This window comes from Oratosquilla oratoria, chromosome 25 (assembly GCF_046742065.1).
Source record: "Oratosquilla oratoria isolate Oo_2021 chromosome 25, ASM4674206v1, whole genome shotgun sequence".
Lineage (NCBI taxonomy): Eukaryota > Metazoa > Arthropoda > Malacostraca > Stomatopoda > Squillidae > Oratosquilla > Oratosquilla oratoria.
Window position 1 is genome coordinate 19,705,426 of NC_134801.1, and position 13,160 is coordinate 19,718,585.

Genomic DNA, 13,160 nt, shown 5'->3' on the forward strand with positions numbered 1-13,160 from the left:
GAACGTGGTATATGTCCTTTCTATCCCTTTTCAGCGCAACTGAGTCACAACCCTGGCAACCCTACAACACGCGCAGCACAAAACAGATAAATGGAATTAAACAAATGCCAAACACAGCACAATTCCGCCCAAATACCGCACACATGCTGTCAGATTATTTAACCCCCGGACCTGGCAAAACATCAGAAAGTACTAAAATCGATTAAATGACATCCTTACAATGATTCATGGAAGAACAAATTTGGGGGGAGGGGGGCCTCCGCCCCCTCAGCCCCCCCCCCCCCTGGATCCGCGCCTGGTTTGGACCCCTCAAAATGTCCAGATAGCGCCCCTATAGCCCTCACCCTTCCTGAATGGCTAACCAAGTCCCATTCAGTGAGGTCGCCATCAGCCTGCGAGCTGTTCGGGCCTGTTGGGGAAGTTTGGGCGGTCACCTCATAGCCCTCGAAGAGAAGAATAAGCGACTTGAGGCCCAACTGGAGGAGGAGAGGCGAGAACGCCAAAACCTCCTCCAGGAGTTCGAGACGAAAAGTACAATGGAGGACAAGCCCACGCAAACCATAAGGATTAGTCGGGAATCCCATGGTTACAAAATAAACAGAAAGCGATCGGCGGAAAATAGGCTCCTAAGGAAAGAGAATAATCTTTTAAAGGATCAACTGCAGGTATACAAGGATCTACTTCAGCGGTATATGGAGAGAAGGGTCAATGATTGCCTTGAAGAGAAACTCGAGGATTTGAAGGCGAATATGGAGGTTAAGCTTGAAAAGAATTTGAAAGATAATATGGATCTCAACGAAAAAGTGAAGCGGTTGTAGGACCAACTTCAGGAACAGGGCAATCAGCTGAAAGAGCTTCGAAAAGCCCAAAATGAAGCTGGAAAGCCAAGAGGCGTGGAAGAACGCCAAAAACAGAATTGTAAGCCCGAAATGAATAGTCCAGGAAAGCTCGCATCGCCACCTATGCCGCCTCCACCTCCATTGCCTTGTATACCTCCTCCACCGCCACCACCCCTTCCATTGGCCTTAAATGTAATGAATAAAGAAAAAAATACGGAAAGCCCATATAGGCCTGATAGTGGACAAGTAGAATCACGTGCCTTGCTTCTAGAACAGATCCGAAGAGGAGTCAAGTTAAGGCCCACGAAGCCTACATAGGGGGAAAAGACAATTGAAAGTGTTAACAAAGAAAGCTTAGGAGCGACATAGTCGCTAAGAAAACTTAACACGACACCCCCACCGCCTCCTCCAATACCGCCTCTTCTTCCAACTAGGGACAAGTCTTCGGTCTTCAAGAGAACCGAAAGCTACAATGAAAGCGACGGTGTCAAGGGCGCACAGAGTCAACCGACGGATATGCGAGCCCTCACTTTCAATCCTGCTTCAACTAGTCTTGAGAATACCAAATTTAATTTCTTAAAGTGCTCAGTCGCTGTTTGGGAAATTATTTAATACACTGGCAGTGTTTCCTAACCCATCTAAAACTGTAATCATTAATCTCATATAAGTTAATGGGCTGTTAAATAACCCAAATGGCATTCGTTTGAATGCGTAGTGCCCCTTTGTTGTAGAAAATTAATCTCGAGAACTTTCATGGAACTCGATTTGCCAAAACGCATATTTGATATATATAGTGCTAAAATACAAATTCTCAGTTCCCAAAATACTAAGTATATCTGTTATTACTGGTAACGGTAGTCTATCAGGTATTGTCTATTTATTCAATTCCCTATAGTCAATAACTGGACGCATGGTACCATCTGATTTTGGCATCAGAATCAATGGAAAGTTCCATTCACTTTGACTGGGTGCTATGACATCCTATGATAACATTTCTAGAATGGCTGGCTTGGAATGTGGTAATCTGTAGGCAGGTATATAAGTTGAGTCCCTGGTTTTAATTTGATCTGATGTTTTAAAACAGTTGTTTTGCCCAAGGCGTCTCCCTGAAAAGCAATTGCTTTATTGTGCTTCACAAGTTATGCAATGAAGCTTGCATTTAGATATGGACAACAAGTAGGCTCTAGTTGACTCTTATATCTCTCTCCCAAATCTGTTTCTTCTTAAATTGAAAAGTTTTATGAAATTGGCGATTCCATCCCCTAAGTACTCTCTTTTAACATCTTAATGGGTCTTGGGCAGACTTGAAAACATCCTATTTGTGTACCTTTTCTTAAGATTGTGTTTTTATTCAAAGTACTAATCACTAATATTTCTACCTTGTTCTAGTGTGTCTTATAAATCCCCGAGTCCAATTTCAAACCTTTTGTTATTCTTTTATTTCCCAATCTGTAGTCCATTATCAATCTTATATGTGTGCTTCAGTGAGAGGTCATTTTTTATTGATATTTAAGTCCTTTTCTTACTTTGCTTTTGTTATAATTTCATTTCCCATTTTGCAGTTTCTTCTTGCTTTGGCCCATTTCTAATATTTTTATTTGTTTATTTATTTATTGTTTTAGAATTCATTTTCCACTCCTCACTCCCATTCATACACTTATCTAAGTCAACTTGTAACATTATATAATAATCCTCACTTCTCATCCTCTTCATGATCTTTGCATCATCAGCAAATAACTTTGCATAGCTATTTATTCCTTTCATCATGTCATTAATATATATGAGGAACATTAAAGGAGCTAAAACAGAATACTGTGCTGCACCACATTTGCGTTTGCCCATACTGTTTTCATATAGCTATATTTAAAGATATCTTTTATCCACTCCGGTTTCCTATTTTTATTTATTTATTTATCATTATTATTTTAATATCCATATCAATCTCTTGTGTGGCGCTTGGTCAAAGGCTTTTGTCCTGAAATCCCTGGACAGTGGAAGAAAGAAAGGGTTTGATTGGCATGAGAATTTCTCACACATTGGAAAATTGGGGGAGGAGAATAGCTGCAGTTGGGAGCCAGGATCCAGGAACTTTAGGATAAAGTCGGGACTGTGCTTGCCCCTTCCACTGCAAGCATGTATATTCGAAATAATTAGAGGAATGTGTTTCTCAGAAAAAAGGGGAGGGGGTGACAAAAACGAGGTGTAAATCATAGGCCTAATTTATCATTTGACATTTATTGTATTTCAAGGAGTCTCCACGATTCAAACATAGATACAACACAATCGATTGGTAAATTTCCCCACAAACACAAAATTTCTTAGTAAATTTGTAATAATTTTTGAGTCCAAGATAAAGGACATACACATGTTTGGAGATGACCTTCCTAACTGACCCTGCACACTCTAATACCTAAAGCTAATATGATAACAGTACTTATTGTAACACTTTTCTATTCATCCCAGCATTGTTGTACTGTACTAAGTTTGTAGCGTCCTTTGACAGGGAAACACTCTCAAACGTATGGGATGTTAAAGATACAGGTTGATAAACAATCCTTTGCCCAAGATTGCATGTGGGGCGACCACGTTGAATCATCCACTCATGGTTAGGAATGGTTGGTGGCTGTATCGTTGCAATTTCATACTATACCATTCACAGAATTAACCCTGCGTTGATGTCCCAACTATTCCAAACACAAAATTTGTTACACCAATTTATCAAAATGATTCATAATAGTCAACAGTTGGGTCTTTGATTCAGTTTTCAGTTTGCTGTGTCTCAATGAGTACATCCTCTGAAAAGGTGTCTCCTTTGCAGGTACAGTGGGTACTGCCCGATGCGACGCCCGAGGCAGTGTAGGTAGAGGATGATGTGCTGTTTTTGGTGGGTGTTTTCCTAATTGTCAATTTATGTAAAGAATGTGTTCTAATGTTGAGGCAGAAGATGATGCAATTCTAGTAGTCATGTGAAATAATTACTAGTTAGAATGAAAGGAACATATAATCCTAATTTAAACTAATCTAAACAAAAAGTGGTAAGTGCGCAGGAAGGGTATGAAAAGCAGCAGGCTCTCCAACAAAACAATAAAGATAAGAACAAATGATGATACATAGGTAAAACAATAAAGATAAAAACAAATGATGATACACAGGCAAAAAAGGTGTTAAGTATAACAAATGTAAATGAGTAACAACAATGACTTTGTAAATAACTGAAGTCAATTAATAAACCAAGACATTTCAAAATAATAGGAACCTTTAAGATTCTCAGCATGAGAGGCTTGCGAAGACAAACATTGCATGGTGAAATGGAATGATTCCTAACTAAAATTGAGGATACTTAGACTCAATAAGGCACTGTCAATCAATAAGTGTTAAACTCTCACAACAAAAAGCTGTGGTGAAGAGGAACTTGTAAAACTTTAACTCATTTGAAAAGGGAGTAAGAATACAAAGAAGCAATCACTGGATGCTTTAAGACTTCCAATGCTTTCACAGACTGAAGGAAAAGTGATAGCTAGAGGGTTGAAAAGAAACAAAAATTAGAAAGCACTAAGTAGAGTATCACATCACCAAAGTTGTGACAGCTTTCTCTAAGTCCAGGTATACACACGCCACCCATCCCTCTCCCTCATGCAGTCACTAGATTTTCAAGAGTAACAATTTAGCAGGTTTCTTATAAAGAATTTTCCTTCTCTGGATCAAAATTATTTATTAATATTCTTTGCTTTTCAAGATGTTTCATCCATCTATCTTTTACTCTTTTTTTTTTTTTTTACACATTTTTGCTATTGTACTAGACAAGTATACTGGTCTAAGACTTAGCAGTACTTCTCTGTTACCTTTTTTGTAAATTGATATCACATTTGACAACTTCTTTTCCAAAGGTATCTTTCCCTCTTCTAATGAACTAGGTATTAAATTGTGTACTTAGTTCATGAATTGTTCTCTACATTCTTTCAATATCCAATTTGATACCTCATCAGGTCTTGAGGGCTTTTTTGTTCCCAACCCTTTTAATTGTTTTTAATTCACCTAATTGTATTTAGCTAATTGTAGTGCACTGGTGGCATAGTTAGAAGTATGCTGGCCATGCATTCACTTAGTTGTGGGTTCAAATCCTACAATTCTCTCCAATTCCCAACAATGACTATTACCTGCCCCAATAGTCCAAGTGCATAGGGCTTTGACCACAGCTACATGACTCCTGGCACGAGTCTCCACCGTTTTCTAATTGTAGTACAGTGAGACCTCTCATTAACGGACGTTAATTAGCTGTGTTTGCGGTGTTTTCGCTGTGTTTTCGGTGTTTTGGTGCTGTTGTTTAGTGCGTGCAATCACTATGCCACCCAAAAAACACTCCAAAACACCGAAAACACAGCGAAAACACCGCAAACGCAGCTAATTAACGTCCGTTAATGAGAGGTCTCACTGTACACAGGAAAGGAGCAATGCTAATGGGTTCCTGCTTCTAACTTTTCAATTTGCCATACAAGGCATCAAATTCATGTATAGTCTGGTTTCAATTTAGTCTACATCCTTATTTTCCAGTTATCATACTTAGAATTGTATTCATGTATTATAACTTGGGCTATGTCACTCTCTAAGCTAAGTAATTATGTATTTGTATGGAAAACTACATTGGTTCACATCCTTTACGTATTTAGTCTTTTTCAATTTATTCTCACAACCACTTAAATCCCTCCCATTAAGATGGGAGTGATCAAGATTAAATGATCACGACATCACTTTTGTACTGTATTCTACCACTTTTAGCTACCTGAATATTATAATCATATCATACCTTTCTCTTTGATCTTTCAATGTTGGCAGATCTTATCATTTTAGTCTTCCTTCATATGGTATATCTGCCAGGGTGGGAGCTAGTTTGGTTTCTGACCTTTGTATTTTCTCAATCTTGCTCAGATCTTTCACTCAGTGTTGGAACCACACCACTGACATATGTTCTTGTCTTCAATGGATCCATGTTTCTGAGTTTTTTCATTATCTCTATATTCATACACTGTGAGGCCACAGTAATATCTTCTGCTGCAGTATGTCTCTCCCACAATTGTGCCGATGTTTGTCAGCTGATAGTTTGTCTTTTATTAACACTCACCAGTCTTTCTCCTCTTTATCTTTTGTAATGGATTTACTTCAAGTAATAGTTTGAAGATGGTCATTCAGTTATCACCCTTTCCAACATTTTGCATTTTTTTGGTATTAGAATTAATTTTTCACTCTTGGCTCCAGGCAAATACAATGTCTATCTTTTTGCAATAACCTAAAGTCCTCATTGTATTTTTCAATTTACCATTAACCCCTTCCATACGGTGTCGCATACGTAGGCGGCATGAGGAGCAAGTGGATACGCGAGGCTGCCATATTGGCGTCTTGATTATATTTATTGTAGTTGCCCCTGTGTAATGATATACTCTCTAAACTGTCTTCATCACATTTTCTATGGTTATCAAAATTCATGGGTGAAAGAGAGAACGATCGATATAAGCGGTGACTATATTTTATGATGCGAGTATTATTACGACACATCGTACGTCTGACAGCTAATGCTGCCTGCGAGATTTTGGCCCGGAGTGAAGAGGTTAATAAACATGTGAAACCATTAAGGTTCATCTCTGCATTTATCTACAGCAGCCCTTTCAAAATTCTCTGCTTCCTCCCTGTAGATTCTTGTATGGTCAAACCTCAGTTTTTATATGCCTTATTTTTCGTATAATTCAGTTTTCGATAACTTCATCCAGAACTAAATCCCCCCCCCCAAAAAAAAATAGGACATATGAAAACTGCTGCTTCACAAGTCATTCCTAGTTTGTTTATAAGCTTTCTTTCTTCTATTGCTTTTTCTCTTTCTCCAATATCCACAAGACGCATCAATGGCATTTTAGTTATCTCACACCTTTTGTTGAACCAGTCTCATTTCTTCTTCTTTCTTCCACTAACCTTCAGTACATATTTATTCACTCTATTATAAAGAAATATTTCCTATTTCCTCATAGTTAATGGTACTCATGAATTTCTCCCAGTCTGCCTTTTTAAAGAATTTCTTCAAGCCAAGTCTACCTTCTTAAAATTGAGTCTGCCTTATCCATATGATTCATCCCTTGGTAATATTTTCTCATCTGCCAACTGAAATTCAATTGTTACATGGCCATTTCTTCCTGAGGCAAAGGTAAATAGCAGATCTAACTTTGTGAGAAATGTCATTTCCTCTTATCCGAGTCACCTTCTTTACCCACTGGGTCAATGTGTTCTCCAACTGCTATATTTAACAGGATATTTCCCAAGGAATCTACTTTTCCACTTGCTTCCCACACCTCCCAGTTGACCTCATTGCATTCGTCTCCAAATTTACAATGTATTTACTTTTTTTAATAATTTTGTTTAGGTGACAAATTTGTGTGCCACAATTTTTTTTGTTTTGTTTTTTATATTCAGTTTCATTCCAAGTTTTTGTCTTGGGAGGGGGGGATATATACCACCATGAGGTCTCTTCTATTCAGCCTTTTAGTTCTAATTTTCAGATGGATTGCTTCAGCCCTCCATTTATTTAGATTTATTTCTTCCACCGTTATATAATTTCTCGCAACAATCATCACCTCACTACTCCTTTTATCTTCTCGAGCTGGAGTATCTAACAGTCCCCAGCTGTATTTCAAAATTTTTGAGTTTGGTTTCTACCATCAAGTAATAGCATCCTCTCCCACCATCACAAACTCTCCCCACCACAAGCTCCCTCACCATCACAAACTCTCCCCCTTTCACCACAAGCTGCTCCACCACCATCACAAACATCCCACCAGCACAAATTCCCCTAACAACCATTGCAACCTTCTTCCACTATCATAACTATCTCCCATCACAAGTCCCCCCAACCACCACAAGTTCTCCCAACCTCTGTAAGCTCCTAACAATACCACAAGCTCCCTGACAACAAACCCCCATAGAAAGCTCTCCTACCTTAACCATCATTGACTTAATACTATACAGACTAATGTTAATTGACATTTATAGCTGTTTAATATAAGATAGTCAAGATGACAAACTCATACATAATCCATATAGTGGTGGATATTGCCTTTATATATATATATATATATATCAGATAATTTTTATGACAGTTGTGCACAGGACTCAAACCTACCACTCAGCTGCCAGTGAGACGACTGGGCAGTGTCTTTAACCTCTCGACCACTGTAGTCTCAGTGATTGAGAGGTTAAAGACACCGCCCAATTGTCTCACTGATGGCTGAGTGGTAGGTTTGAGTCCTGTGCACAACTGTCATAAAAATGATCTGATTGATGTCTCTATCTACTTGTAATTTTCTTGCATATATACATACATATACCAAAAGCTTTTTCCTCCTTATAAGGGAGGTAACCAAAAAACAAAGGCATAAAAACCACTCCCGCCCATTCCATCTCTTACATACTCCACTCCCCCACACACTCCCTCTATACTTGGTACTTCCTGGATGACAGGTCATCATCCCTGCATCTTGCCCACTGCCCTGGGTCAGAAGCAGTGCTGCAAGACACAACACATTCACAGCAATCTGCTTCATTAAATCAGCAACCCCCTCATGCAGAAAGGGAGAAGACAGGGAGAAATCCCTTCAGGCTACAATTTATTTCTCACACGTACTCCCTCACCCACTCCACATCACAGCATCATCCATACACAACCATTCTCCATTCACCTCTATCTTCTGTCCTCTCCCATCCTTCTTCAACAGACATTCCCTTCTTTCCCATTGCCCCTTTTACCCCATCCATCCATCTCATCCTAAGTTGCCCCCTCATGTTCACTCCTTCCACACCTCTTTTACTATAGTCAATTCACTCAAAGAATCTCAGTCTATCCTGTATTTTTGGTTGGCAGCCCTGCTCACCCTTGCCCTGCTGAGCTGGCTGAAACCTCAACCTTCCTTAATATATTTTTATATTTCTTCACTTAGCTCAATGACTATATGAGTTACATGAATTTCATGTACATCTATGGATGGGGCAGTCTTTGTTCACCTATTTCAAAGCTTTCCATCTTGATAGTGCAAAGAAAGTAATTATAGTGAGTATAAGATAATATAATTTTAATGTTTATACAGTATTTTGCTTATTATCGCTGTGTCCAGTCATTATGAGGCTGGTTGTAAAATCTAACATGTCTTCTGTGATATAAAATAGTCATGAATATGACTGTGCTTTCACATATCCCATAAAGTGACACATAAGAGAGAAAATACAAGGTTTATATGATTATCTTTTGATACTGGATGGGTGGTGGGAAGCACAATGTCTTGTTCCTTCCCTCCACCCCAATCAATCTCATGATTCAAAATTGAACATGATTTGAGTACATACTGCTCATGTTTTTTTGCATCTTGATTAGTTTACAGCTTTCATCATCTCACATTCATTATCTTCTTAAGTTTTTGAATATGGTTGTACCAATGTATATGGTGGGAAGAGTGACACTGAGATTGGAAATTGAAATATTTAGGTACAAAAAAGTTTGCTACGATGCAACTCATGAACTTTTTCATATTTAAATATTTGATTGTGACTTTGGAAGCCACCCTTTTCTTTTATTTTGGTCTCAATTATTTTATCAATTTCCTTCATGAGATTACCCCATTTATTTGTGGAAAACCCTTTGAATTTTGCCATTTGTAGAGTAAAATTCAACACTATAATGTAAACAAGCTTAAATTAATTTTGATCTTCCTTTGCATGCTATCATAATATTGGAGATAAAAATCACTATTTTACCACTCAGACTCTTTGTTTTCTTCATTGTCGGGAACCATGCTGTTGAAGCAGTCAAGTATGGTTCTTAAGAACTGTCTGTATCCTGTGAAGTTTCCTTTTGTTGTCCAAGCCCCATGCTTGTGACAAACCTCAAGTTTCACAGGTGGAAAACATGCAACTTGACAGTGACTAGCAATGATCCTCTGGGCCCCTCCTACCAAAGATCTCTCTGGAAAGAAACTTTGGAATTATCTGTTTTATTGGTTTGGAACCATTTCTATGTCACCAGCTGAAAGTAGGAGCAATGGGTGATTGCTAGCGCTTCACATGTGAAAAGGTGTAAGATAGCGTAAGTTGGATCTAATTCTGAGACCAAGTATCAACTCCTCTGGGCTACACCTTCTGGTGGAGGTGAGGGAGTTGACAGGTTTTAAAATGAGCAGCTCTGTTGTCCATCTTGCAAAACCACCACAAACCTGTGCTTGTCAATGGTCCTTTAGTCCCTCTACTTTAGTTTGTATCAATCACATATACAAGGAAAAAACAAAGCCAAAGTTCAAAGAGTTAAAGCTTAATATTGTTAATTTGTGACTAAAAGTAGATGTGAACAAAATATAGAATATAAAGCTTTCTATACCAGAAACTTATTAAAAAAAAAAAAAAAAAAAAAAAAAAAAAAAAAAAAAAAAAAAAAAAAACCTTGGGTGCTAATCAAGTGTAAAAATTCTGGCTGCAATATCTCTTATCAGCCAGTCAATTCCTGCCACCAGATTCTCTCCTGTGACTGCACTGCAGGGCAAGATATACCAGTGATGTGTCTTGAGGTTGGTCAAATCAAGAATCTGAAATATTTGTTGATTAATATTGAATGGCAATAAAAATATGTATATTCCACTATATCTAAAGATACAAAATTTGAGAACACAGTTATCATATTCTACATACATCTTTGATTTGTTCAGCAGACAAAGCTTCTGGAATGTCCTGTTTGTTGGCAAAGACTAAGAGAGTTGCTCCAGCAAGTCTCTGGAAAAGAAAGAAATGCTGATAAAGTAATATACAATCATATGTTACATTATACTGTGCATTATATAATATATAGCAAACCCTCAATATCTGTCTAGATTTGAGATAATGCTGATAATGCAGAAACCCATGAATTTGCAAAACCCACAAGTAATTTCCTAGAACCATTTTCTGTTCCAAAAATATAAAACAAGTTTTGGTGCTTGATAAGAAAATATGCATATATGTAAACAATAATATACATCAAAATAATGCTATATAAAATAATATATAAAATACAACTGCCTAATAACACAACCAATGGAGGACCAATCACAGGTACTTCCAAGTGGTGGCTGTGTAAAATGCATATCAAAGAGAATCATTTCCTTGCCATCCATCTTCAAAAACCATAATGATCCACATCATTATTTGGAGGTGTAGGGGCTGACATTATGTCTCTGGATGAAACCCAAGATCTCTTATTAACTTTGACTGTATTTCCTCACCTTGTTCATATGAAGAGAACTGACATCCAATGATTTTTCCCAATCAATTAATCTGTTGCCCTTGGTCACTTATGTAGAAGACATGCACCATTCAGGTAACTGGTAATGACCACCAAGCAAGTCCACAAGTCACTCAGGGGAGATATAATGTGCTGTCATCTAGGTACTGTTAGTGTGGGGCATTTTAGTATGAAATATTCTGTGCTGTGGTTGCATCTGGAGCAGTTAGAATCTGTGGCCAAACCTAGTCTGCATTGGTAAGGTTTCAATGCTGGATGATGTCCACAATGTAAGCATTGTAAGCATGTAAATGTGGTTCTTACTGGGTGTTTTTTTTTTTTTTTTTTTTTTTTTTTTTTTTAATTTTAGGCTTATGTCTAGGGGTGTTGGTGAAGTATTGAGCCTGGTGGTCTATCTTGAAAGGTTTGTTCACTGATCTGAGAGTGTATTTGTTTTGGTATGGATGTTTTATGTGGTATAGGTGTTAAGTTGTTTTATATGTTTAAGTAGTATGCTGCTGCTGCTTTTTTTCCATACTGGTGATGGCTTTTGAGAGATGTAGTGTACTGGGTTTGTGGCTCTGGTATGGAACTGTGTTTCTGTCATTTCCATGTGGTGTTCTATATGCAAGATTTTTGTTTCTGTATGCAGATATCCAATTGGGGTGGTTTTAGTACATCCTATTATCCTCAGTTCTCCATTCTATAGTGTTTCTAAGTTGTTTTTATGAATTAACTGAAGATGATTATTAGATTTTCTGTTATCTAAAGTCAGAGCTTGCAATATATCTAAATAGGTTTGTTTTCTTGTTGATTTTTGCTGTCACATTCTTGGGGGTGAGGTAGTATGTGTGAGGAAATTTTGACACAGCCCGAAGGGATTTCTCCCCGTCTTCTCCTTTATGCATGGGGGGACGGAGAGGGGGGGTCGCCAATTTAATGAAGCGGCCTTGCTGTGGATGTGCTGTGTCTTGTGACACTACTTCTGACCCAGGGCAGTGGACAAGGTGCAGGGATGACCCGTCATCCAGGAGGTGCTAAGATGAGAGGGAGGGTGGAGGGGTGTGGAGTGTATTCAGGGATGGAATGGGTGGGAATGATTTTATGCCTTTTCCTTTTTTGGCTACCTCCCTTGTAAGGGGGAAAAACCCTTGGTATATGTATGTATGTACATTCTTGGTGAGCTGAAAGTCAAACAAGTATCAAATGTGAGGCCCAGAATTTTAGGTTCGTTTTCCAATAAAAGGATCTGACCATTTAATTTTACTAAAGTTTTTTTCTACTTATTTATTTTCTTTTTATTTACAATTGTCTTGTTTGAGCAGTATCATTGTTATTTCTAGGGTGAGAATTCTATTCTGTTATTGTTGAGCCATTGTTCCAGTTTATTCATATAGGCTTGACTGTACTTTGCTGCTATTTCATAATATAGAAATCAAACCCATACTTTTGAATCCTCATCATAGAAAATCACCATCTTTGATAAGTTCTTGTGATCCCGTATCAAAATGTACATTTCTCACCAATGGCAGATATTCATCCTGGCTTCTTGAAACCACCAATTTGGTGCAACCAATTTCTTTGTTATTATCATAAGTTTAAGTAATCCATTATTAATATATTCTTTATATTAACTTTTTTTTTCAAAGGCTGAGTATTCTTCACCATTACTTTTCTATAACTCTGTTGGTCACCATTAATAATGAGATGACAACAATTGGCATACAACCGTGTACATTTCTCTGAACAAATATTGTTGCAACATTTCATAATTTGTACTGGAATTACATTTTTCACATGCATTAAGCAGCCAATGGAAAAATCTGAGACAAATGTGATTTGTAGAAAACTTGAAAGGTTTTAGGAATAAGTTGTCTTATCAGTGATAATTTTCAAGTTGTCTCAATGGAGATTGTCTATTTGGTAATTGTCTTGTTATCTGACCAATCTTAGATCCCTTCAAGGAATTTAAGGAATTTACTTATAGCAGGGGGAGGGAAGTAGTAGCCAGTTGTCATATATCCTTATGTGAAAAGGTTGAG

General features: G+C 37.8%; 1 protein-coding gene across 2 annotated transcripts in view; it reads right to left on the reverse strand.

Moving 5' to 3' along the window:
- Positions 1-4,593: 4,593 nt before the first annotated feature.
- Arl2 (ADP ribosylation factor-like 2) overlaps positions 4,594-13,160 on the reverse strand; it is a 31,554-nt gene continuing 22,987 nt past the window's right edge. For both annotated transcript variants that reach the window (XM_076208467.1, XM_076208466.1), the window contains exons 5-6: positions 10,551-10,631; positions 4,594-10,447 (exon numbers count right to left, since the gene is read on the reverse strand). In XM_076208467.1, coding sequence (XP_076064582.1) covers positions 10,313-10,447; positions 10,551-10,631 — 216 coding nt within the window. In that variant the 3' untranslated portion in view covers positions 4,594-10,312. The remainder of the gene's footprint in view (positions 10,448-10,550; positions 10,632-13,160) is intronic.